The sequence below is a fragment of the Pleuronectes platessa genome, chromosome 1, assembly GCF_947347685.1.
Source record: "Pleuronectes platessa chromosome 1, fPlePla1.1, whole genome shotgun sequence".
Classification (NCBI taxonomy): domain Eukaryota; kingdom Metazoa; phylum Chordata; class Actinopteri; order Pleuronectiformes; family Pleuronectidae; genus Pleuronectes; species Pleuronectes platessa.
Window position 1 is genome coordinate 30,695,286 of NC_070626.1, and position 27,661 is coordinate 30,722,946.

Here is a 27,661-nt window from a genome sequence, read left to right on the forward strand (position 1 = left end):
GGCCCCGCCTCCTCTATGTTAGTGGCTGGGACACGGACAAAATTAAAAATGTTTCTCAAAGATGGTTTCTGTCATAATAAGATAAGTTTGGTTTTAATTAGTTATTTGCTGATGTCAAAACCGGCTGAGACGTCATGATTGACAGATGAGACTGACTCGTCATTTCTGGATCGTGGGAGGAAGTGGATATGACCGTCTTTATTCACAGTGTTTGGTGCGAGGAAATCCAAAATATTAAAATCCAAATTCCAGACAAAAGGAGAAATAAGTCCCATGAAGATGATTCAAAATCCCACATGGTGAGTTTCTGCTGTTTGGTGCTGGGGAGGTCGAGTGCAGTTGGAAAATGTAAAAACCAAAAATAAGAAGTGAAAGAGGCTAAAAGGGAAATGACAGGAAACACAGAGCAATTTAATTTATTATAAAAACTGAAAAAAATAGGGAAGCTACACACATTTTTAAATAGACTTATATGAAAGTGTTTAATATTAAAGTGCAGTGTTGATGCAGACCCTGTCTCACGTCTCTCTGTGTTAATGTGTCTGTGTCCTCGGGCCCAAGCTTCCGCTGTAAGACAAGCCGTGTGCACGGATACAGAGTTACTGGAATTTCTCCTCTCTCCTATTGATTTTCATTGGAGTTTGCAAATGTTTACATGACGAGCGAGAGGCACATCAGCCTCTTCGAACGCCCCCCCGGCTCTCTCTCCTCCGTGCATTAGAGGTCAGCAGACAGGCAGGATGTGAGACGGGCTGGTGGTCGGGGATCCTCTGGTGCTCGGTCCGTCACTGTCTCATAAACCTGCAGGAGAAGCTGCTCCTCAGATGAAGTTTTAAAATCTCTTTGTTTTCAGACGTTAATGGGAACGGCAGGATATGATGTCATGCTGCAATGGAGGAGCTCCCAAAAGCACACAATTAAATCCTCAGGTAATCAATACTGTGGTTCACAACACATCAGCACACAAACCACACAGCTGCTCTTCTGTGCGTCCTCTGACGGTGGAAGTGTAATTATAATAATCAGACCACTGCTCCTCCACAGAAAATCACTGTTGTGTTAGAACACTTTCTATGAAACAGAATGAATGACGATCAATGAATGAGATACAGAAACATTATAGTCTGGATTTTGCTGAAGATATTGAGACGTATTGATCAAAATGTTCCACAGATCATGAGTCAGTTGAAATATTTGAGTTAATGATTGTGACTGAGATGTTTCTGAAGTTTCACTGCATCAGGAGCTTCACTTTTCACATTGTTAACATCCATGTTTTCTCACCTTTGCTTGTGTATTGTACATTAACGCCACATGTCCAGCTAGTGGGAAATTGTAAAACCTTGACAGATGTAACTTAAACCGATCATTCATCTCCAAGACACAATGTTTTCTGGCTCTGCCGTTAAGTCTAAGTCTAATTTCAGCCTTTTTTGAAAAATGTCTTGGATTGAAACCATGAGACAACATTTATAAAATACCAGCTGGGAACCTGAAAACACAACAGATTGCAGATCATGACTAAATTCTCCTTCTCTGTCACAACAGGGAAATGCATTCACATACAGGGGATGCACTTGGGTAAAAATATCCATAAACCACCGTGCGCGTGTGTGTGTCTGTGCATGTGTGAGTGTGAGTGTGTGTGTGTGCCTGCTGAGTCTAGCAACCAGCCAGGCTTGAGTTTCGCCCTCTCTAATATGACGAAGAGGAGAAGCCTCTCTGGATGCACCTTGCTTGCGGGAAGCAGAGCGGCTGCAGGCAGAAATAAATCTCCCCTGAGGAAAGACGATACAGAAGCTCACATGTCCACAGATGAATATCTCAGCCCGTCACATTCAAACTGACTAATACTGGACTTACATTAAAAAAGTTTTGCTACAAAATTATGCATAGAAGTAAAGACGTAGGCAACTAAATAAAAAATACTAGTTTGGCATAAACGGGAAAAGATTCTGTAGTTTTCATTGGAGCTAGTTCTAAAGCTATGAAAACAGAAAGTTCAATGATTCAAAATTCTATATGTTTCAAAAATACTATATTAATGTAATTTCCAAGAAACAAAGACGGATAAATATAGCATACCTTTATTTATCTATTTAACATGGACAGTACTCATTAATAAAACATTCCTGTAAATGCACTAGAACTAGTAAAAAGCATTGAAAATGAAATTACAAAAAATGTTACTCATCATTCATGAACATGCAAAACAACAGTTAAAACATATATAACAATAATCAATCATAAAAAGATGAAAGAATAATAAAAGGAACCTTATTTAACACAGACACTCTTGTATAAGTAGCAGGTGCCATTCAAAGCAAAGCAAAGACTACTAACACATAAATGAGGGATATTAACAGACATCATTGTTTGACGAAAGGAAACATGCGTAGCAGAAGTAGAGGAAAAGTAGATATGCAAATATTGTGAAGAATAAAAAATACACACACACACACGTAGAAAACATCAGCTTTGAGGTGAATGTCTGAGGAACGTGGAATGTTTCAGTGAGTGAGACGTAACGAGAGGCGGTGAATCCACAGAGCGAGGGCCAGTGACTCTCCTGATACGGATCAATGGAAACAACTGAGACCAGTGGAGCCAGAGCCTCCCTGCTGACTTCATTTACCATCTCTGTAATTCACATGAGCGCACACACACACACACACAGACACACACACACAATGGAATTAGATTGCATTAAGACTTATATAGAAATTAAGCACCAACAGAATATCATCATTCATAAATCACAAGGTTTTGTATTTCAGTGTTTTGTTCCCTCACATCCAGGGAAGCAGTTGACAATGTGACACACATCCCTTAAAATGTCTCCTCTTTCCACCATCCTTCCTTCCTTCCTTCCTTCCTTCCTTCCTTCCTTCCTTCCTTTCTTCCTTCCTTCCTTCCTTCCTTCCTTCCTTCCTTCAGGACAGGTGTGTTCCACCTGGATTCCTTTATCACCTTCTCTCTCTCAGTTTGCGGAGCCTGATGTTGACCTGGTCCCTGTCGGCTGCAGACACACATGTTCCACCTCCGTGACACAATCTTACCAAGAACATGCAGCTGCTGTGCAGGTAGAATGAAAAAAAAAAATAACACCATTGAAACGTGTGTTTAGGAATCATATGCATATCATTAGAAATCACACCGTGTCAGTATTTGTCACAGCTCAGCTGTCTGTCCCATCTGGTACAGAGAAAGTCCAGAAGGTATTTCAAACTGGGATCAGTCCATTTGAATTTGACCCTGAAGACCAGCAGAATAAGAAACACAGAAAGTTATATTCATACAAACCATAATGATAACAGAGGTTTAGCATTGACAACACAATATTAACTGTTGTACATTAAGGAAAACGGGTCAATTCAAAATGTTAAATCAAACGGAGTAGATGTTTAATTTGTAGAAAAAATACATAATAAGCTGAATGTGAATGGAAATTTTACAAACAATTACCAAAGGCTAACACGAATGTAGAGCAATCTTCTGATGAACACTTTCCCAAATCATAGTAATGCACCTGCAGAGAAGATGAATATAAATGATATTGGATAATCTGATTCCACGTGTGTGTGTGTGTGTGTGTGTGTGTGTGTGTGTGTGTGTATGTGATGCTGAGTTCTAACAAACTGCCTCTGAGGTCGTAACATGTGCACTTTGTACTCTGACTCCTCTTCGATGCATAAATAGCAGTGAAAATAGACTCCATATAAAAACACAAGACGAAGAAGAGTCTCCATTCATTCAGAGCAGCATCAATTATTCATGAATGCTCCCGTGGACAGCGCTGCTCGGGGGATCGATGCCTCTGTAATGTGGACTGATACGAGCCCCTGGTCAGGTCCCGGCAGCAGCAGGTTAATGGGCCGACTGGGTTTCAACCAGTGCTCGAGGCGTTTCCTGCACAGAACTCTGCTCCCCGCTCCAGAGAGGAACACTTCCATGAAATCTAACAAACTATTACAACTTCGCTCAGTGACTGTTTGTTGTAGTGCAGAGGATTGGGGTTAAACAGGCTCGTTGTGACTGAGGAGAGACTACACATTACATATTTCTGGATATAAAAAAAAACTGCAATGGTTTACCCTGAAACCTGGTGGGAGAATGTGGTCTGGGAGGAACTCTTTAAATCCAGGTGCAGATCCTTCTTCTTGTGAGATTCTTGATTTCTCAGGGAATAATTCAAGAATCATGATGAACAAAAATGTTTCATCAAATTCATGAGTTTGTGCAATTTGGTTCAGATCCAAATAAAAATCAGGGATCTAGTGAATTTAAACGTGGTTTCATCAGGGGGGCGGTGGGGTCGTGTGGAGCTGTGCACACTTCTGAGTTTGATTAGGTTTTAATATCTTCCTCTCAGTGTTTCATCTGACTGTGTGTGTCTGTGTTTCTGTTTCTCTCCGATCCATTATGCTGCAGAATCAATCGGTGCTGTCGTGCAGTGAAGTGGTTGAATGTCTCGTAAAGAGCGCTGCGGTGAATATTGAGTTTCTACTCAATATCTTCTCTTCGACTGCTGCATAGTAACATCAGGCCTCCTCTGCTGTAATCACTTTACATGATAGTTACTGGTAAAGACACAGAAGGGGACTTCAGCAAGATCCGAGAAACAAATCATGAAACCCTTTTGTTTTTAAACGCAAAGTTTTTACTAACCAAGACGCTCAGTGTTGGTCAGTTGGTCAAATACATTTTTATTGCACAGACATTAACAGACATAACCAGGAAATCTGGTCCTGGGTCAGTGAGTTTTTAGTTTGTGTGAGAATTTGGATTTGTAAAAGCAATTTTTTAATTTCTGGGTTCATTTAGTAAATTAAGTTTTACTCTTTAAATCACTTGTGGTTCATCTGATAAACATCACCTCATGTTTTTAAACTGACTGTTGTTATCAGGGGATTTTCTCTGTAATATTGCCAGGTCTCGACAGTACTAGGTCCAATCCCTTGAGATGATGTAATCTGTAAATTAGTGCATCAGTTTGAACTTTTCATCAGTTAACTTATCTCTCTATTCCGGGTTCTGTGGAATCCTCTGATCCGAAGCTCAGACAGTTTATAGTTTCCCTTCTTTGTTTCCCAGTTTGCAGTCAGATACATTGATCTGGTCGTTTGCCAGAACATGTGGCGTTCCCATCCTGCCGGCCTGTGTTGATAATGTGAAGGGCATTAAAAATTCAGTTAGGAGGAAGTCGAGTGTCACTACATTATCTGAGATGTCAGGCATTTATTGATGACTATCCTTTATCTGTTAGCACTGAAAGGGCGCGCGCACGCACACACACACACACGCACACACACTAACGCACACACACACACACACACACACACACACACACAAGGAAAACCACTGGGAGTAATATTATTTGTCTGATAGATGTTGTCTGTTTGTTTCATGAATTATAGATTTCCCCAAATTTCCTCCACAGTGAGCTGGTGCCCCGGTCCCGAACACATGACATCACCTTGACGGATGAGTCCACTCGCCTACAGCTGGAACTCAGAGGGTATTGAACCGATAAGTGGAGCTTTTTAAAAACGCCGGCTTGTTTCCTGCCGCCTTTGAGGCAGGTAGCTGGTCCACACAGGCTGCGAGTGAACCTGAGGAAGAACCTGCGTGGAGCTCGGCGTCCTTCACAGACGGACTTAAACAGATTTAAAGCTCGCCATGAAATGTGCTTTAATGCTTTAAGTTAAGCTGTGGGACTCTAATGACATTAAAACGACTCAAATAAGCAGAAATACAATTACAAGCAGGAATAATTCACTTTGTGAATGAAGGAGCACTCTCCGGCTGCACCTTATCTTTTATCTTGTCTTTTTTTTTTTGGCGAGGAGATGGAATTCATCAATGAATGTGCAGAGGAGATGTGAGAGAGAGAGAGAGAGAGAGAGGAAGTCTCGCCGCCATTAACCTGAGACCCCCCTCCCCTTACACCCCACCCACCGACCTCTCTCCCGGCTCGACCCCTCTCCACCGCCCCTCGTTCATTCAGACCCGGCCCTGCACGCGGAGAGGAAGCTGCTGCCCCCTCGGGGATTTGGCATCATAATTATATAGGAAGCAGAGCAGCCGGCTGTCTGCTGGAGCTGGGGAGGCTGCAGCCGGGCACACACGTCCGCTGATGTGCAGAGGAGGACTGGTCGTGACATGGACGAGGTGCTGTCACCCTGACATCATTGAGAAGGTAAGATTATCTCTCCTGTTAATCTGCAGAGGTAATAACAGCAGAGAGTGATTACCAGTGATATTAAACCTCCTGCTGCTTCCTGTCTGTTCACTTTGGATCAGATTGTTTTTCTGTATCGTCAGTTATTGTCCCGGAAAACTGCAAATATCTTTTTAACAGGCCACAATCTGAGGGTTAAAGATGCAGCTTGGAAATCAGTCGAACAAAACCTTCAACCTTTAACATCTGTGAAGAAATAAATCCTGTCTTGTTCCACTTTCTGTGGCTTTTATGGAAACTGATCCACAAAATCAGTTTATTATTCTTAATTTATAAGATGTTAAGTCTTGCACGTGCAGAAAGTTCTATTTTGAGATCAAAATAATTAATTCACACATTCAAAAAGTCATTCAAATCTACATTAACGAGTCGGTGCAGCTCATGAAGGGAAAACATTTTAAATATTATTGATCTGACGACTCTGAGCACTCTCAAAAGGATGCTTATGGCAAAATGAACGTCCCGACCAACAGCTTGAAAGATAATCTCTCCAAAATGGATCTTTGAGGAAAAACAAAGGAGATTATAGGATATTTACTTTGCGGTGAAAAAAGGAAAGAAGTCAGTGATTAGTGGGATAATGTTGTCTATCTAAAGCAGCTTTTATAATAACAAACTACATCACAAGCTTCTCGTATAATTGTTTCAGAAGTGTGTTGGTGAAACGAGTCAAGCTGCTCTAACCCTGTTACGACTCTGCTGTCTGATTCCACAGAGCACGAAGAGGAAGCCATGTCGGAGAAGAAGCCACGAGCCTCAGACACTCGTCCCAAGTCAGGCCTCCGCAGCTGGAGCGCAGACAGTTATATCTGGCGGCCAAAGAAACGCTCCCGGAGTTCCCGGAGCGGCGGGTTGAGTCCTGGGGGGCTCGAGGCGGAGGGGGCAGAGGAGCTGGGCGTGCGGTCCACTTCCTGTCCAAGGCGCCGGAGAGAGAGGAAGTGTAGCTGCAGCGCTCTTGGGGACGCATTGACGTCTGCAGACATGGAGGTGGTGTGTCGGAAGGCCTTGAGCCGGCGCTCTCTACGGCAGAAGTTCCAGGACGCTGTGGGCCAGTGTTTCCCTCTGCGCTCGCACCATCACCACCATCACCACCACCATCCACCAGGCTCCTCTCGGCCCTTCTCTGTGCTCTTCAGGTCCAAACGCAAGATCCACGTCTCGGAGCTCATGCAGGACAAGTGTCCCTTCTCGCCAAAGTCTGAACTGGCCCGATGCTGGCACCTTATAAAGAATCACGCCACCCAATCCGATGCCCTCAAGGACATGGAGGCTCCCCTGAAACCCAATGTCTCATCATCGTCTACCTCACCCCCACAGACGCCGCTCTCCTGGGAGGAAATCTGCTGCTCCCCAGGGCCTGGAAGCACCGGTCTGGAGGACTGGGACCCTTCTTGTCCTAATGGGGGAGCAGAGGGCAGCTGCAGGGGCACTGACGACATCCTGGTCCCGGATCTTCTCCAGATCAACAACAGCCCCTCTTACTGGGGTGTGTTGAACCGCTTTGAGGCCGAGGAGCTCCTGGAGGGCCAGCCGGAGGGAACCTTCCTGCTCCGAGACTCTGCCCAGGACGAGTTCCTCTTCTCTGTCAGCTTCCGTCGCTACAGCCGCTCCCTGCACGCTCGCATCGAGCAGAACGGCAAGCGTTTCAGTTTTGATGTGCACGACCCGTGCATGTACCGGGATCCCAGCGTGACCGGACTGCTGAGACACTACAGCGACCCGGCCACCTGCCTCTTCTTTGAGCCGCTGCTTTCCCGGCCGCTGCTGAGGACATTTCCTTTCTCCCTGCAGCACCTGTGCAGGGCTGCGATATGCAGCAGCACCACATACCAGGGCGTGAACAGCCTGCCGCTGCCCCCACAGCTCAGGGACTACCTCAGGCAGTACCACATTAAATGTGAGGGGGCCTGCGCCTTGTGACGGAGAGAACACGCATTGTCGTGCCATGGGAGGGAAAGACTGAACAAGACAAAAGGTCCTTTTGACCAAAAAGCTAAATTATGGCCATTAAATTCCAACAAGCTTTGCCGTTGCTTTTAGGTGTAAATGGGGCAGAGCTGGTGCTTTAAAGACGTTTCTACTGCATCAAGACATAGAACAACTCATTGTCTTCTGTCTGTCACAAGCCTGAGATGTCCCCTCCAACATCCCTCGGTACTAAGGGAAACTTTGAAACTCCTATTTAGTTTTCCTCTCACGGCCATATTGACACTAACTGGAGCCAAGGTCATGAGACGCCAGTTGTAAATCTGCCTTAATGTCCTAAGTGGAGTAGAATCGCTGAGACATTAAACTTTAATCGTCACTTTCAGTGGAATATTGACTCTGTTGGAGTTGGAGAACTTTCCCTTTGACGTGTACTCATGGCTAATGGCCACTAGAGGAACTGCACCTTTCACGGCCCCTGGCTGTGGCCGAATTCACGTGATGCTTTGCTGCAGCACCGTCCTGAACCACGACCAATAACCGAGGGTTAGAGGAACAGAGACTCCAGCTGCATCCAGTAATATGCAATATATCATAAATTCATGTGTTGTAGTCTTATCGTATACACTCATCCATTCAATATCATCACCCACTAATCCTTAACTGTCATGTGGAACCCACCTCACACACTGCCTTCTGCTCTGCGGCCACTTGATGGCAGCATAAGTGCACCGATGACGTTTGGTCACTTTGTCTTTTTCACTTCACAGCTTCAGTCACGGCTGATAATTCGTCTGTAAGCTGCCATTACAACATCAGTTGTGATAATAAAGAATTATCATTTAAAAAACTGTGGATTTAGAGAACAGTTCACTTTAAGCACTATATCCTGAAACCACCTGAATCACTGTGATGGCCTCTCGTCTCCAAGCATATATTGTATTCATCCCCGCTGATGCAAAAAAACAATAAATGTCATTTACACTGCCTCTGCATGTTTCACAGGGTTTTGTCGTCTCTGGGTTTAATGGTGCAGCAGAACTTCAGACAGGCTAATAGTGTGGAAAATTCAGCTTCTGAAGAATCGAGCTGCAAACAGTTCCTCCCGCTCTCTCTGCAAAGGACACCTCTAAATGCCAGCGCCTCTGCAGGAGCACACGAGAGATAAGGACATGAAAGAGCCTCATCGCCGGAGAGGAATTCAGATTTCCTTTTTAAATTGATTCATGTGTCATTCAGCGTCTGTTGAACCTGGAGTGTGAAACATTTTAATATATATAATTTTACCCCGAGGCGTCTACAAGAGAACGTATAAAATATTCATCAAGCTGGGGTTTTTAGAACCAAGAAGTATATTTATCAAACAGATGTCATCATTTTACTTTAACGCGCTCGAGTAGATTTTGTACCTTTTTCTTTTCATCAAAGTTCACGATTTCTCTTTCAATCACATCTGCAGAATTGGTTCTGGTTTAGTCTGCGGAGTCCGGATGTTACATTCGTTTAAAGACACAAACATTCAGTCAAAGTTAAACCTTAAATAAACGTATCAGTCTCTCAGATCATCTTCACAACTAAAAGCTCAGGGGGAAGATTTGTTTTGTTTTCACGTCAGACATTTTCTAACGTCTCAGTGAAAAAGCTCACATGCAAAATAACACGATTAGCTAGTATCAGCTGAATAACAGATCTTTTCTCCCTAAAGTTTCCCTTAAGCCTGAAACATGCTTCTGCGACTGCGTCTGCGTCTTTTCACGCCGCTGTGGCGCAAGACTCGTTGTCATTCATGCTTCCCCAACCGTTGCGCGTCTTACAAAGCAATTCCGCGCCAGAACACTAGGCGGAGTAATGCTTTTTGTCGAAGACGACCTGAGAGACGCCTTCTTTCTTCTTCATCGATTGTTTATTTACATAGCTACTGCGGCTCCTTGTAGCCTTTTTCAGGCGGACAAATACGCCAGTCAGTGACGGGTTATACAAGTGGACATACTTTCGGATGTCTTCTGCCAAAAGCTCTTCTATTTGGTCCATATTCATTCTTCTAAATCTCCCGTTGTTTCTGCCTGTATTATGGGGCATGAAACCGGGAATGCAGCTCCAGAAGGGATGTAGAGCAGACCAATCACAGCCTTGCGGGCTGAGTGAGCTGTCGGAGCTTTGCCGTAAATTTTAGAAAAGTGGGGCGACGCCCGTCAGCACGTAAGAAGGGATACATAAGCACGTAAGGGACCCGGAAGGGCTCTTGCGCTTACGGGCCCGTGAAAACGCAGAAGCATGTTTCAGGCTTTAGCCTTTAAATTCTTACTTATTATACAGACATATTGAATTTTCTAGAATAAAGTGTAAATGTTGAGCTACCAGTCTTTCATTTTCCAAACTTGATGGTGATGTTCCTCTCCAGCTCATTCTTGAACCTGACAGTGTGAACACCAGAGATGGCCTTCACCACTGTGGACTTTCCATGAGCCACGTGACCGATGGTACCTGGATGGAGGGGAGTCCAAACCCAGTCTTTATGAAGGGAGCTGGTGATTGCAGCGTGATTCAAATACAATCAAAGCCAAGGAGAGATTTCATGATCGAAATTGATGATGGCCTGTCTGCTGATGATCTCTGGAGAAAGAGGCGTCAGGGTGGACACATTCTGGAAAACAATGGGGGCAGGAGCTGTTTGGGCCAGATATATGGCCTTCACACAATAACTTATAATAACCTTTGGTGTTAATCTTGAAGTTGGTGCAAATGTGTGTGAGTCACATCGCTGGTCAGTCTCACAACTGTCTTGATAAGAGGTCTGATAAGAGCCGCTGCCTGTTGTGGAGACACAACACGACCAAACTTTTCTGCATTAAAGTATAACTCCCTTAGCTGTAGTCAACATCACATAGAGATTTGTTTATGAAACACAAAACTAAAGCTGGCATGAAGTGAAGATTTTGCCCGGCGGCTGTCAGAGGAGGGGCCTGACTGGGAGCGCCTGCTCGTCATTTCCTGATTCCAGTGCCAAGAGACTAGTACTACGCCTGCGCACCATTAAGGAAGACTTCCCTTCATTATTGACCAATCAAGTTATACCTAATGTTATAAAATATTACAACCGCCGTCCGTGCAACTCTTGATTACCCCAGTGCTGCTAGAGGGCTGGGGCTGTGCGTTGGGTGCCCATTGCTTTGCTGTAACTTTTCATACCTTTTCATTGCTTCTAAATAAATACTTGTTTAACCAAAGCGAGACCGGCTCTTCTCATATTTGGAAAAAAATAAACAAGTTTGATCACATCCTAAATTAGGATTGAGACGCAAACACCATCTTTACCACATATATAACCACATGTAACTGTTTGTATAAATATAATTGTGGTTAAAAGCCTGTAAACACAGATATGATCCATCACGACAACTAATTGACATTAGTGCTGATATTAGTTGAACTTCGCGAATGAAGCTGAAGAAGAGTGGAGGAAAGACGTCACTGATAACATCCACATGTTCACTTGTTAATATGAATTAAGGTTAAGCGTCTCTCAGAGAGAGAGACAGAGACAGAGAGAGACAGAGAGAGACAGAGAGAGATAGAGACAGAGATACGGAGAGAGATAAGTCTGGTGTGTTTCCTCCTCTGACCTGTTCTCACTTTACACTTTAACAATAAACACTGAGTTCATTCGTTACAATCACCTGAGTGTGTGAATGTGTGTGTGTGTGTGTGTGTGTGTGTGTGTGTGTGTGTCCTCCCTTGGTATTTTTGGGTGTGTTTCTTGAACAGACTTGTTTGTCCTGATTCCTTTGAGCTCACAGTGTTTTTCCTCTCAGACTGAAGATGAGTGGACAGAGCAGAGATATATATAAGTCCGGTGTGTTTCCTCCTCTGACCTGTTCTCACTTTAACAATAAACACTGGGTTAGGACACTTTGTTTGATTCGCTCTTGAGTTATGATACACACGTTTAAACCTGCTACACAACATGTGCACAGACAGGACACACACACGCACACACACACACACACACACATTAACACAATCACACACACGTAAATGCAGAGAGGAGGAGCCTCCAGTGAAGTGAAAGTGTTCAGACTCGTGTAAAGAACAGACGGGGGAAACGTGAAGTCTGAGGCTGGTGAGTTTTCAGCAACATTTATATTATTCATTCATATTATTTCACTGTCACAGACTCTGAGTGAGTTTTCTACTCGTGGACTTTAGAGAGAAGTCGATTCAGAATGAACTTCTGTCAGTCAATCAACAGTTTGACTCGACGCTGTGATTGGCTGAGTCCAACACATTAAACCTACAAGTGTCTCAGGTTACCGTGACAACAGGGACACAGTGTAGGAGGGTTGACTCTGTTATATTTGAAGAAACACTGAGTTAACGTACCTGGCTTCATTGTGTGTGTTTGAGCTCACAATGTATTTCCTCTCAGACTGAAGATGAGTGGTTATGAGGAGGAAGAGGAGGACAGAGCAGAGTCTCCAGGGTTCAACTGTGTGTCTCTGAAGAGTGACTGGTCCATGGGAGAACCTCCAAACTTCAGTAAAGAAGCTGGACCTTCACACACAAAGTAAGAGACCTGCTACAAACATGTGAAGCTCCAAACTGAATCCTCAGAGAATGAACCAGTGACTGATGTGTTCTGAATAAAAACATGTTTGTGTTTGCAGAGGTCAGGACCAGAGACTGAGAGCAGAGTCTCCAGGGTCCAGCTGTCTGTCTCTGAAGAGTGACCGGTCCATGGGAGAACCTCCAAACTTCAGTAAAGAAGCTGGACCTTCACACACAAAGTAAGAGACCTGCTACAAACATGTGAAGCTCCAAACTGAATCCTCAGAGAATGAACCAGTGACTGATGTGTTCTGAATAAAAACATGTTTGTGTTTGCAGAGGTCAGGACCAGAGACTGAGAGCAGAGTCTCCAGGGTCCAGCTGTCTGTCTCTGAAGAGTGACCGGTCCATGGGAGAACCTCCAAACTTCAGTAAAGAACCTGGACCCTCACACACAGAGTAAGAGACCTGCTACAAACATGTGAACCTGCAAACTTTCTCTCAGTGTTTATTTGGTCGAGGTCACTGCTTGTAGCTCTAAATATGTTTTCATGTTGGCGTGTTGATGCTGACCACTGAGGTCACTTTGTTCTCGTAAATCATCTTAGAAAAAAACACATTCATTGTGGACAAAGGGGGAAGGAATAGCTGCAGGGCCCCAGCTTATCCAACAGATGATCTTTAGTGACACAGGTGTACAAATAGAAGATCTCAGGAGTCTTAGGCAACATCAACATTACTGTATTTTAGTTTTAAACAGAGTAATGTTGCCATATTTCCACCTCACACATAAAGTAACAGACCACAAACCCCATCAACCTCCAAACTGCTCTCTGTTCATTTAGTTGATGTCACTGCTTGTAACAGGAGCTCTTAAACGAGGTGAAGAACATTCGCTCATTAGAAACCAGGGGTCTCACTCATCATACTCATACAACTGTTTAGACTTCAATGGTCAAAAGTCTCTGACCTCATGAGTCTGGAAACAATTGGCAGTATTTCTAGTTTTAACCTGTTTGTCTTGTGCTTCTCATACCTCCATTTCGCTGTCAATCAATCATGACAAAATGACAACCTGTGACTGTGACATGTGAGTTATCAGGAAATGTCTTCACAGGGAGAGGAAGAGGAGTCATGTTTCTGAGGAGGAGCAGTCGTCCTGCTGTGCTTCGTGTCAGGACGTCCTGAAGGATCCAGTCTCCACCAGCTGTGGACACTGGTTCTGCAGACAATGCACCACCTCATACTGGGACCAGTCTGGTTCTTCTGGACACTCCTCCTGTTTCCAGTGTGGACAAAGATCCAGAACAGGAGCTGGAGCTCCGACAGCCGGTCAGAGCAGCACTGTACATGTGTCTGCTGATGTCTTCAATTCTGACAACAGCACATGTGGTTTTATTTTGTTCCTTCATACAGCATCAACATTTAACATCGTTAGAAAAGCACAAAGTTAAAAAGCTTTTATTTTCTGTAGTTTTTCTGTATCTGATGAAAACAATCAGCAGATTCTCAGATTCTCTGTCTCTCACATTGTTTCTTGTCTTTCAGCAGATCGTGGTCTGCAGGAGGTTGTAGATGAACATAAGCTCAGTGTGAGGAGGAGATGTGAACATGTGACTGAAGGAACTGATGGAACAGGAAGTAGAACCCTCCTCAACAGGATCTACACTGAGCTCTACATCACAGAGGGACAGAGTGAAGAGGTTAATACTCAACATGAGGTGAGGCAGCTTGAGACGGCTTCCAAGAAGAAGTTCCTCCAGGACACTCCCATCAAGGTCCACGACATCTTTAAAGCCTCCACTGACCAGCAGAGCAGCATCAGAGTCGTCCTGACCAACGGCGTCGCTGGAGTTGGAAAAACCTTCTCGGTGCAGAAGTTCACTCTGGACTGGGCAGAGGGTTTAGAGAACCAGGATGTGGGTCTGCTGACTGTGCTTTCGTTCAGGGAGCTGAACCTGGTGAAGGACCAGCAGCACAGTCTTCTCACGCTGCTCCATGTTTTCCATCCAGCGTTACAGAAGCTCACTGCAGAGACGCTCGCTGTCTGTAAACCTTTGTTCATCTTTGACGGCCTGGATGAAAGCAGACCTTCTCTGGACTTCAACCACAGGGAGCTTGTGTCTGAGGTCACACAGAGGTCATCAGTCAACGTGCTGCTGACAAACCTCATCCGGGGGAATCTGCTTCCCTCAGCTCTCGTCTGGATAACCTCCAGACCTGCGGCGGCCAATCAGATCCCTCCTGCATGTGTTGACAGGGTCACAGAAGTACGAGGCTTCACTGACTCCCAGAAGGAGGAGTACTTCAGGAGGAGATTCAGTGATGAAGAGCTGTGCAGCAGAATCATCTCACACATCAAGACGTCCAGGAGCCTCCACATCATGTGTCAAATCCCAGTCTTCTGCTGGATCAGTGCTACAGTTCTGGAGCACATGTTGACCACAGACCAGAGAGGAGAGCTGCCCAAGACCCTGACTGACCTGTACTCACACTTCCTGCTGGTTCAGACAAAGAGGAAGAACAACAAGTACGCTGCGGGACATGAGACGACTCCACAGCAGCTGACGGAGGCTGACAGGGACGTTCTCCTGAAGCTGGGGAGGCTGGCACTTAAACATCTGGAGGAAGGAAATATCATGTTCTACCAAGAAGACCTGGAATGGTGTGGTCTTAATGTCACAGAGGCCTCGGTGTACTCAGGAGTTTGTACTGAGATCTTCAGAAGAGAGTGTGTGATCTTCCAGAAATCAGTCTACTGCTTTGTTCATCTGAGCGTTCAGGAGTTTCTGGCTGCAGTCTACATGTTCCACTGTTACACCAAGAGGAACACAGAAGAACTCAACAACTTCTTGGGAACATATGGGGACACACACAGTACCTTCTCCCTGGATGACCTCCTGAAGAGAACCATGGAGAAATCACTCACCAGTACAAATGGTCATCTGGACCTGTTTGTTCGCTTCCTTCATGGCCTCAGTCTGGAGTCCAACCAGAGAGTCTTAGGAGGCCTGCTGGGTCGGACAGGGAACAATCCAAATATCATCCAGAGAGTCTTACGAGGCCTGCTTAGTTGGACAGGGAACAATCAAAAGATCATCCAGAGAGTCATCAACAACCTGAAGGAGATGCAGAGTGGTGGCATTTCTCCTGACAGAAGCATTAACATCTTCCACTGTCTGACTGAGATGAACGACCACTCAGTTCATCAGCAGGTGAAACAGTTCCTGACGTCAGAGAACAGATCGAAGGAGAAACTCTCTGAGATCCACTGCTCAGCTCTGGCCTACATGCTGCAGATGTCAGAGGAGGTTCTGGATGAGTTGGACCTGATGAAGTTTAACACATCATACCAGGGTCGACTGAGACTGATCCCAGCTGTGAGGAACTGCAGGAAGGCTCGGTGAGTCCAGACATGATCAATAACATGTTCAATCAATGGAGATGAGTCGTTCTTCAAATAAACTCAGTGTTAAATGATCCTCATTGTTTTGGGCAGCATGGTGTTGCAGTGGTCAACACTGTTAGTGCAGCCTTTCTGTGAGGAGGAGGTTCTCCTGGTGTCTGCCGAGTTTTCTCTGGGAACAGCTTCCTCCACAAACCAAAAGACATACAGATCGGAGTTAGGTTGATTGGAGACTGACATTCAGTGTCAGCTGAGATTGGCTCCAGGCCTCTGAGACCGTTGTGTATAAGAAAAGAAACAGCGTTGGTCATTTGTCTTAAATGTCAATTATTACAAACATTAGATAATATGAAGTTCAACAGGCCTTCTTCAGGACACAAAATGGCGAATACCTACGCACATGCACAGAAACATAACACATGCTGAAACACTCTGAACTAACTCTTAAATGAAAATGAACCATAACAAAATGAAACGGCTGAAATGCTATAACATTACAAAGAAAATGAATCATTCTAAACACTAACTTTCAGCCAAGAAATTTACACATTAGTGTCGAGCTGTCCAAAATATTTACCGCTTCAGCCAGCTCCAACGCATTCTAAGGAGAGGCGGTGGTCTAGTGGCAGAAACTTGGACTATGGGCAGAGAAGGTCTCTGGTTCGTCTCTGGTTCGACTAAATGGATCTTAAAAAATCTTAATCATTCTGATGAGAGCCTGGAAAATACTCATAATGTCCCCCGCGACCAATAGACAGTATACAATACCCAATATAATAAACCAATAATTAACTAAATCAGAGGGAGTTTTGGTGGAATGCACAATTTTAATACCTGCTACATATATACATTATCATTGTTCTCATTAACATATAAGAGCAACTAGATCAGATGTGGAGAGTGAAATCAAAGTATTGTTAATTTCGTTGACGAAAACTATGACGAAAAATATTCGTTAACGAACTTTTTTCCATGACGAAGACGAAACGAAAATAATTTTGTTAAACATCATCGTATCAGGCCGTCATGAAGTATCAGGAGTGGGCGAGTGAGTGTGTGTTTCTCTGTCTGTGTGTGTCTGTGTGTGTGTGCCCCAGATAGCGCACCGGTCCCGAGGCTCCGCCCCCTGCCCCGCTCACTCGCTCAGAGACACAAGATCAAAGCTCGTTCACGTGAAGCAGCCGCTCAGTGTCTGACTGCTTCTTAACTATGGAAACATTGAAAACACAGAGTTTCTCTGGTCTCAGCTGCTCAGAGATCAGCGCAGCAGCTTCTTGATCAGCGCAGAAGATGCAGGTGGTTTGTATCGAGCTTCAGTTTCTGTGTTCGCCTCCAGTCTGACCTGCTCTCAGTTTTTAAAACTAAATATATATTTTAAGCTATTAGGCTGCTGCTATATGATTTATTTCAAAATAGGGTACTTCTTATTTCATACATTAACCACACATATTGGGAGGACTCAAATAACCCTACAAAGTTCGGTTTTTAATTTATTTCAAAGTAGCCCGACACTTGCATCTGTATTTTCTTCTCTTCATAAGTGTTCTGTGTTTTCCTTTGTTGTAAAATGTACAAATAGCTATAAAATGTCAAGAGTTTTGTTTATTGTCGTTCTATAATTTCAGAAATGCAACATATTATAGTTTAGTATAGTATAACTTTATATTAGACTTTATTAGCTTTGTTATCAAATATGTTTTGCGGCTCCAGACAAATTTTATTTGGGGGATGAGGGGGCAAAATTACTCTTTTGAAAGTTAAGGTTGCCAACCCCTGCTATAGACCTATGCTAGGAGGGATATCTAATGGACAATCTAAGTACTGCAGGCTGGACTATTATGCAGCTTTAGACACAACACAGTGTCCCTGGGCCTGAGAAGGGAAGAAAAGGAGTTTAATGTGGCTATTAAATGTGACTAAAACTAGACTAAAATGTAATTCGTTTTCGTCGACTAAAACTATAAAGGATAAAAATGACTAAATGTGACTAAAACTAATATGCATTTTCATCAAAAGACTAAGACTAAGACTAAATCAAAAATAGCTGCCAAAATTAACACTGAATCAAAGTGATCACTGCTGGAATCTTCCATATATCTATTTATAAATATATAAGGCCTGTCAAAATTAACGCTGTAACGCGGGTTGATTAATTTGTGGAATTAACGTGATAATTATTTTAATGCATTAACACATGCCGCTCCATGAACCAATCCATTAAACATCATGAAAATGACTCGTCAACATGTTGTGCTCAGTCCAACACGAGACGCTCACAGTCAAGACTCAGTGTTAAATGAGCGACATGCAGACATGATCCGACTCCATCGATTCAGAACCAAACACATGACCGGACATTTGTCTCCTGAATCATCCCAATAAAATATGACCTGTGAACGTGAACTAGTTCATTTTCATCTGCATGAACTGAACTTGGAACTCGTTCTTTTTAAGTGTGAACTGGATCAACACTGCTTCTGCAGATGGGCTCAGATTCAAACTTTACAATCACATTTAATTGTGTAAGGTTTGGTTGTTTGTTTGATTAAAAAAGAAGGAGCAAAGGCTAAGAAGCCCCGATTGTTTAGCATAAAGGTTCTTTGAGTTTGATCAAAATAAATGTTCAAATAACATCATCCTATGTTTGCTCAGAGGCAAAGCAAAGAGACAGCCATATTTATTCATGGTGTTGTTGTTGTTTTTTTTCAATCTTAACTATCATTTGGACTAATGTTAAATGTACATATCCACCTTCTGTATACTATCTTTCTGTCCCCACAACAATATACAGAGATAAATAGGATTTTTCGGGCATTTTGTTTAATAGTTTGTTATAACCACTGGAAACTGGAATGAAGATAATGAGATGACTTCTTTATTGCGTACAAATAAAAGCAGCCTCAAGTGCGTTCCCGGACGCATCACATTGAACACCTTGTGTTACACATTTAGAAACGGTGATTAATCAGATAAATCACAGCATCTGTTTAGGATGACAATCACTGACTGTTCGTTTAAACTGAAGAAGCAGAACTGGAAATATTGTTTATTCTTCTTTCTGGTGTAACTAGAATTACCACCCTGCGTTTGTACTCCACCACCAACCAGTGCAGTGTCCGTCCCTCCAGGTTCCTGACATGTTGCCTTCACAATAATATGAGGTCACTGTGAACTTTGACCTTTGACCACTGAAATCTAATCAGTTTATCTTCGAGTCCAACTGGTCAAAATGTAAAGAAATCCCCTAAAGACAGACTTGAGACATCATGTTGAAGAGGCCAGAAACAAGTTGTGTGACCTTGACCTTTGACCTTTGACCACCTGAATCTAATGAGTTCCTCCGTCAGTCTGAATGAACGCTTGAACGAAATTTGATTCTCTTGAGGAGTTTTTAACATGTTCATGAGACAAAAGGGGATTTACCAGGGTGAGGGTCACATGATCATGTTTTGTATGAATGTTGTGTTTTCTGATTTTATTCTAACAGATATTTTCTTTAATAATAGACTCGGTAGTTGTCGACTCTCAAAGACTCACTGTGAAGTCGTGGCCTCAGCTCTGAAGTCAGACCCCTCACATCTGAGAGAACTGGATCTGAGTGACAACTACCTGAAGGATTCAGGAGTGAAGCTGTGTTCTGGACTGGAGAGTCCAAACTATCGACTGGAGACTCTGAGATCCTTAAATCCTTCTTCACTTTTCCAACTTTCTTTCTTATTGGGTCATTATTTATTTAAATTGTCTCAGCTCTGCTCTGCTCACTGTCCCTCAGTCATCTGTCACTCACCCAGCCTGTCAGCCACGTCCACCTCATCAACTCCATTCACCTGCACTCACCTGTTCCTGATCACTAAGAAAGTGTCAGTAAATAACATGTGGACTGAGGCCGAGCACTCGTCCTCCTCAGGTTTTCAAAATAAGACCAGTCTTTTTGAAACACGTTGGACAGTTGATAAGTATAGAAACAAACAGGAAGTGACTGTCAGGAGCCATCACTACTTTAAACAGTGTTTAATTACACAAACCTGCTCAGTGACCAAACACACAGAGAAGAAGGAGATTAATGAAATAATGGTCCAACATGTCTGATCTGATATTTATCTTCAGGTCACAGACTGGACTGAGGTCAGCAGCATGTTGAGAGTCTGTGTTGACATGATGACGATCCATAACAAAAGGAGGACACAGTCAAATATTCATATTTCTTTATTCAGGTTGGAGGATTGCAGTCTGTCAGAGATCAGCTGTTCTTCTCTGGCTTCAGCTCTGAGGTCAAACCCCTCTCATCTGAGAGAACTGGATCTGAGTAACAACAACCTGCAGGACTCAGGAGTGAAGGAGCTGTGTGGTTTTCTACTGAGTCCAACCTGTCGACTGGAGACTCTGAGGTCAGTTCACTGACTGACTTTTGTAGATAGTAACTATAATACAGCATTTATACACAATTGATCTCATTTAATTCTAATTTAACATAATTCCTCTTAATACATAACTTGAATCCATTCATTAATTAATATGTGACGTTTTAAATATTCAGCTACTTGTTAAAACACTGAGTTTAGTTCTGGATTTCCTAAACTGATCTGCAGGACAGAGACCGGGTCCAAATAATATATTTTTGCTGAATCAGGACTCGTTTTTAGTCCAACATGTCTGATTTCATATTTATCTTCCATGTTATGAGTCTGTGTTGACATGAATATTTTTTCTTTTATTTTCACACATGAACTCAGTTTAATTTACAGTTAAGTTTTATCCTTTACACAGGTTGAAGAGCTGCAGTCTGTCAGAGATCAGCTGTTCTTCTCTGGCTTCAGATCTGAGGTCAAACCCCTCTCATCTGAGAGAACTGGATCTGAGCTACAACGACCTGCAGGACTCAGGAGTAAAGGAGCTGTGTGGTTTTCTACAGAGTCTAACCTGTCGACTGGAGACTCTGAGGTCAGTTCACTGACTGACTTTTGTAGATCTCATATCTATAATACAGCATTTATACCCAATTGATCTAATTAATTCTAATTCAACATAATTCCTCTTCATACATAACTTGAATCTATTCAATAAATAAAATGTGACATTATGAATATTCAGCTACTTGTTAAAACACATCTGAGTTTAGTTCTGGATTTCCTAAACTGATCTGCAGGACAGAGGCGGGGTCCAAATAATATATTTTTGCTGAGTCAGGACTCGATTTTAGTCCAACATGTCTGATTTCATATTTATCTTCCATGTTATGATTCTTTGCTGACATGAATATTAGTCTGTTATTTTCACACATGAACTCAGTTTAATTTACAGTTAAGTTTGATCCTTTATCCAGGTTGAAGAGCTGCAGACTGACAGAGATCAGCTGTTCTTCTCTGGCTTCAGCTCTGAGGTCAAACCCCTCTCATCTCAGAGAACTGGATCTGACTGACAACGACCTGCAGGACTCAGGAGTGAAGGAGCTGTGTGGTTTTCTACAGAGTCCAACCTGTCGTCTGGAGACTCTGAGGTCGGTTCACTGACTTACTTTTGTAGATCTCATATCTATAATACAGCATTTATACCCAATTGATCTAATTCATTCTAATTCAACATATTTCCTCTTCAAACATAACTTGAATCTATTCAATAAGTAATATGTGACATTATGAATATTCAGCTACTTGTTAAAACACATCTGAGTTAAGTTCTGGATTTCCTAAACTGATCTGCAGGACAGAGACCGGGTCCAAATAATATATTTTTGCTGAATCAGGACTCGTTTTTAGTCCAACATGTCTGATTTCATATTTATCTTCCATGTTATGAGTCTGGGCTCACATTAATATTTGTATGTTATTTTCACACATGAACTCAGTTTAATTTACAGTGAAGTTGTATCCTGTATCCAGGTTCACGAGCTGCAGACTGTCAGAGATCAGCTGTTCTTCTCTGGCTTCAGCTCTGAGGTCAAACCCCTCTCATCTGAGAGAACTGGATCTGAGTGACAACAGCCTGCAGGACTCAGGAGTGAAGGAGCTGTGTGGTTTTCTACTGAGTCCAACCTGTCGACTGGAGACTCTGAGGTCAGTTCACTGACTGACTTTTGTAGATCTCATATCTATATAACAGTATTTATACCCAATTGATCTCATTTAATTCTAATTTAACAAAATTCATACATAACTTGAATCTATTCATTAATTAATCTGTGACATTTTAAATATTCAGCTACTTGTTAAAACACATCTGAGTTTAGTTCTTGATTTCCTAAACTGATCTGCAGGACAGAGACCGGGTCCAAATAAAATATTTTTACTGAATCAGGACTCGTTTTTAGTCCAACATGTCTGATTTCATATTTCTCTCCCATCTTTTGATTCTTTGCTGACATGAATATTTGTGTGTTATTTTCATACATGAACTCAGTTTAAATTACAGAGAAGTTTTATCCTTTATTCAGGTTGGAGAGCTGCAGACTTTCTTTCTTATTGGGTCATTATTTATTTAAATTGTCTCAGCTCTGCTCTGCTCACTGTCCCTCAGTCATCTGTCACTCACCCAGCCTGTCAGCCACGTCCACCTCATCAACTCCATTCACCTGCACTCACCTGTTCCTGATCACTAAGAAAGTGTCAGTAAATAACATGTGGACTGAGGCCGAGCACTCGTCCTCCTCAGGTTTTCAAAATAAGACCAGTCTTTTTGAAACACGTTGGACAGTTGATAAGTATAGAAACAAACAGGAAGTGACTGTCAGGAGCCATCACTACTTTAAACAGTGTTTAATTACACAAACCTGCTCAGTGACCAAACACACAGAGAAGAAGGAGATTAATGAAACAATGGTCCAACATGTCTGATCTGATATTTATCTTCAGGTCACAGACTGGACTGAGGTCAGCAGCATGTTGAGAGTCTGTGTTGACATGATGACGATCCATAACAAAAGGAGGACACAGTCAAATATTCATATTTCTTTATTCAGGTTGGAGGATTGCAGTCTGTCAGAGATCAGCTGTTCTTATCTGGCCTCAGCTCTGAAGTCAGACCCCTCACATTTGAGAGAACTGGATCTGAGTCGAAACTACCTGCAGGACTCAGGAGTGAAGCTGCTATGTTCTGGACTGGAGAGTCCAAACTATCGACTGGAGACTCTGAGGTCCTTAAATCCTTCTTCACTTTTCAGACTTTCTTTCTTATTGGTTCATTATTTATTTCAATTGTCTCAGTTCTGCTCTGCTCACTGTCCCTCAGTCATCTGTCACTCACCCAGCCTGTTCACTGACTGACTTTTGTAGATCACATATCTATAATACATCATTTATACAAAATCTATCTCATTTAATTCTAATTTAACATAATTCCTCTTAATACATAACATGAATCTATTCATCAATTATTCTGTGACATTTTAAATATTCAGCTACTTGTTAAAACACTGAGTTTAGTTCTGGATTTCCTAAACTGATCTGCAGGACAGAGGTCGAGTCCAAATAATATATTTTTACTGAATCAGGACTCGTTTTTAGTCCAACATGTCTGATTTCATATTTATCTTCCATGTTATGAGTCTGTGCTGACATGAATATTTGTTATTTTTACACATGAACTCAGTTTAATTTACTGTTAAGTTTTATCCTTTATTCAGGTTGATTGGCTGCAGACTGTCAAAGATCAGCTGTTCTTCTCTGGCTTCAGCTCTGAGGTCAAACCCCTCTCATCTGAGAGAACTGGATCTGAGTGACAACTACCTGCAGGGCTCAGGAGTGAAGGAGCTGCTTGATCTACAGCAGAGTCCAACCTGTCGACTGGAGACTCTGAGGTCAGTAGATGGTTGGAGTCAGTCCACGCTGCTTTCATCAGTATTTTACTAAACACAGTCAGTATCACAGATCCAGGGTCTGTGCTACCAAGCAGGATTTGTGGTTATCAGGTTTCAGTCTTACGAAGCTCACCCACTTCTTAACGAGGTTAATCACCATGGTTACTTCTGATGAACAGCTAACCTGCAACATGTTAAATTGGAGATCAACCCGTATAGAAGCTCCGCCCACTGACCACAGTGACTCTACACTGTTGTGTGGTGCACACTCTCCTTAAAGGGACGGATAAGGGAAGTTGATCTCTAACAGAGACAGTGAGACAGTGCGTTTCCTAAGTGTCAGTGTGTGTCGTCAGTGTGTGTTCTCAGAGTCAGTGTGTGTCCTTAGAGACAGTGAGACAGTGTGTGTCCTCAGAGACAGTGTGTGTCCTCGGAGTCAGTGAGACAGTTGTGTCGTCAGAGACAGTGTGTGTCCTCAGAGACAGTGTGTGTCCTCAGAGTCAGTGAGTCAGTCTGTGTCCTAAGAGTCAGTCTGTGTCCTCAGCGACAATGTGTGTCCTCAGAGTCAGTCTTTGTCCTCAGTCAGTGAGACAGTGTGTGTCCTCAGAGACAGTGTGTGTGTCCTCAGAGTCAGTGTGTGTCCTCAGAGACAATGTGTGTCCTCAGAGTCAGTGAGACAGTGTGTGTCCTCAGAGTCATTGTGTGTGTATTCAGATACAGTGTGTTTCCTCAGAGTCAGTGTGTGTCCTCAGAGACAGTGAGTCAGTGTGTGTCTTCAGTCAGGGAGACAGTGTGTTTCATCAGAGACAGTGAGACAGTGTGTGTCCTCAGAGTCAGTGTGTGTCCTCAGAGACAGTGTGTGTCCTCAGAGTCAGTGAGACAGTGTGTGTCTTCAGAGTCAACGTGTGTCCTCAGAGTCATTGTGTGTGTCTTCAGATACAGTGTATGTCCTCTAAGTCAGTGTGTGTCCTCAGAGACAGTGTGTGTCCTCAGAGTCAGTGAGTCAGTCTGTGTCCTAAGAGTCAGTCTGTGTCCTCAGAGTCAGTGTGTGTCCTCAGAGTCAGTGTGTGTCCTCAGAGTCAGTGAGACAGTGTGTGTCCTCAGAGACAGTGTGTGTCCTCAGAGTCAGTGAGACAGTGTGTGTCCTCAGAGACAGTGTGTGTCCTCAGAGTCAGTGAGACAGTGTGTGTCCTCAGAGTCATTGTGTGTGTATTCAGATATAGTGTGTTTCCTCAGAGTCAGTGTGTGTCCTCAGAGACAGTGAGTCAGTGTGTGTCATCAGCAGTGTTGGGAGTAACGCGCTACAAAGTAACGCGTTACTGTAATTCCACTACTTTTAGCGGTAACGAGCATGTAACGAAGTATTTTTTTAAATCAAGTAGCGCAGTTACAATATCCGAAATTTAAATGAGTTCGTTACTCGCGTTACTCTCTTTTGAGAAAAGAAGAAAACAAGTGAAGCAGATCCCCGAAAGATGGTCGAGACTTAAACTGATGTTCTGGTCGTTTATTTGAGCCGTCCTTGTAACACCGTACACCTTAATACAACTTTGAACAACTTAGAAACACCTTAAAACAACCGTGGACACTGTAAGACATTGTGCTTCTTCGGAGGGTTGCTAAAAACATAAACCTTTTCCGTAGCGCCGTTGTAGTCATCACAGGATGTCCGCGACTCTACCGGAACCGTTTCAAAATAAAATCATGTAACATTTTCACAATAAAACATTTTCACAATAAAATAACAGAAGTAACTTAAAAGTTACTTTGCCTAGTAACTAATTACTTTTGATATACAGTAACTGGTAAAGTAATTCAATTACTTTTAAAAGAAGTAACTAGTAACTGTAACTAAGTACTAATTTTCAGTAACTTGCCCAACTCTGGTCATCAGAGACAGTGAGACACTGTGTGTCCTCAGAGTCAGTGTGTGTCCTCAGAGACAGTGTGTGTGTCTTCAGATACAGTGTATGTCCTCTAAGTCAGTGTGTGTCCTCAGAGACAGTGAGTATGTGTGCTTTGTCAGTCAGTGAGACAGTGTGTGTCCTCGGAGACAGTGATACAGTGTGTGTCCTCAGTCAGTGAGACAGTGTGTGTCCTCAGAGACAGTGAGTCAGTGTGTGTCGTCAGAGTCAGTGTGTGTCCTCAGTCAGTGAGACAGTGTGTGTCCTCGAAGACAGTGAGACAGTGTGTGTCCTCAGAGTCAGTGAGACAGTGTGTGTCTTCAGAGTCAACGTGTGACCTCAGAGTCATTGTTTGTGTCTTCAGATACAGTGTATGTCCTCTAAGTCAGTGTGTGTCCTCAGAGACAGTGAGTATGTGTGCTTTGTCAGTCAGTGAGACAGTGTGTGTCCTCAGAGTCAGTGAGTCAGTGTGTGTCCTCAGTCAGTGAGACAGTGTGTGTCCTCGGAGACATTGAGACAGTGTGTCCTCAGAGACAGTATGTGTCCTCAGAGTCAGTGAGTCAGTGTGTGTCGTCAGAGTCAGTGTGTGTCCTCAGAGACATTGAGACAGTGTGTGTCCTCAGAGACAGTGTGTGTCCTCAGAGTCATTGTGTGTGTATTCAGATAAAGTGTGTTTCCTCAGAGTCAGTATGTGTCCTTAGAGTCAGTGTGTGTCACCTCCTGGGACTCAAACGTTTCTTCTTCTCTTCCACTCGTCTTGTTAGTAAACAACAGATTCAGATCTCGTGGCCTCGAGTTATTTATCTCCTTCACACACGTTATTATATCGTGGTCACGTAATATATCTTTACCAGACGCCACCAGGGGGCGCTGTAACTTACACGTTCACACAATCACAGATGTTTTACCAGCTGTTCTTCCTGTATTTAGCAGCTGTAACTGAGTTTCTTTTATTCTGGATCATGTGTTTGTTCTCCTCTGATTTTTATTATAGAACAGTTTGATCCTGGTTGTGAAATATGAGGCTCTGCTGTCAGTCAAACTGTCCATGTCTGTGATTGGTCTTACACAATAGACCCCGCCCCTTGTATGTACATGCTTAGATCTCGTTGAGGAAAACCTGAGTTAACTTAACGAGTTGATAACCAGCGTCATGTGACCACTTAGCCTGACTGTGTTTGTCAGGTTCAGTTGAGCAGATCTCAGAAAGATCTCCTGTACATGTTGAAGTGTCTTTGTAGTTCAGTCCTCAGTGTTTCCTCAGTGAAGCTGTGAGAGGACAATGAGGACAGACATCAGGATTTGACAGAGACACAGTCGGGCCAATCAGACGAGCAACAAGCTGCTTGGGATCATGTGATTGAGTTAACGTGAAGACGACAGTTGTTCTTTTCATGTGAACAGGAAGTGAAACTGGACCACAGCTCAGCCGATGAACAGAGACGGTGTCGTCTTCATCTGATCTGAGACAGTTTGTCCTCTCACTTCATCAGAGAAGAACTGATCAGGTGGATCTTTGTCACAGCTCTGAGATCAGTGGGACTGAAGCCTCTCCTCATAACCAGGAGCTCTTTATACAGAGCAGAACCTCTGCTGAGGTCCATCTGTCTCATCTGGTCCCAGTTTGTCAGAAGCAGATGTTCATCAACACACAGTGAAACATGTCTTCACCTGTAACAGCAGTAAATCCACCTCTCAGGTGTCCACTCTGCACTTTGACATGCAGAGGACACACACTGAGTTCTTAGCGTGTTCATTCCAACACGTGAACATGAAGAGAGGAAGCTGCTCCACCTCTGAACAGGACTGAAGTCCCTGCTGCTCTTTCTACTGGATGTGCTGCATCA

At 43.2% G+C, this 27,661-nt stretch overlaps 2 protein-coding genes across 2 annotated transcripts in view; both read left to right on the plus strand.

Annotated features, from left to right (window-relative positions):
- LOC128442553 (NACHT, LRR and PYD domains-containing protein 12) overlaps positions 1-27,661 on the plus strand; it is a 226,845-nt gene that overhangs the window by 181,142 nt on the left and 18,042 nt on the right. Inside the window, exons 16-19 of the mRNA XM_053425059.1 lie at positions 20,333-20,506; positions 20,886-21,059; positions 21,442-21,615; positions 21,998-22,171. Of these exons, the coding sequence (XP_053281034.1) occupies positions 20,333-20,506; positions 20,886-21,059; positions 21,442-21,615; positions 21,998-22,171 (696 nt within the window). The remainder of the gene's footprint in view (positions 1-20,332; positions 20,507-20,885; positions 21,060-21,441; positions 21,616-21,997; positions 22,172-27,661) is intronic.
- socs4 (suppressor of cytokine signaling 4) lies at positions 6,974-8,161 on the plus strand. Its single transcript, XM_053425265.1, has one exon. It carries the CDS (start codon positions 6,974-6,976, stop codon positions 8,159-8,161), a length of 1,188 nt encoding a protein of 395 aa, XP_053281240.1.

What these genes read in the sequence shown, in the direction of transcription:
- socs4 (XM_053425265.1), top strand. Translation starts at nt 6,974, where the DNA reads ATGTCGGAGAAGAAGCCACGAGCCTCAGACACTCGTCCCAAGTCAGGC.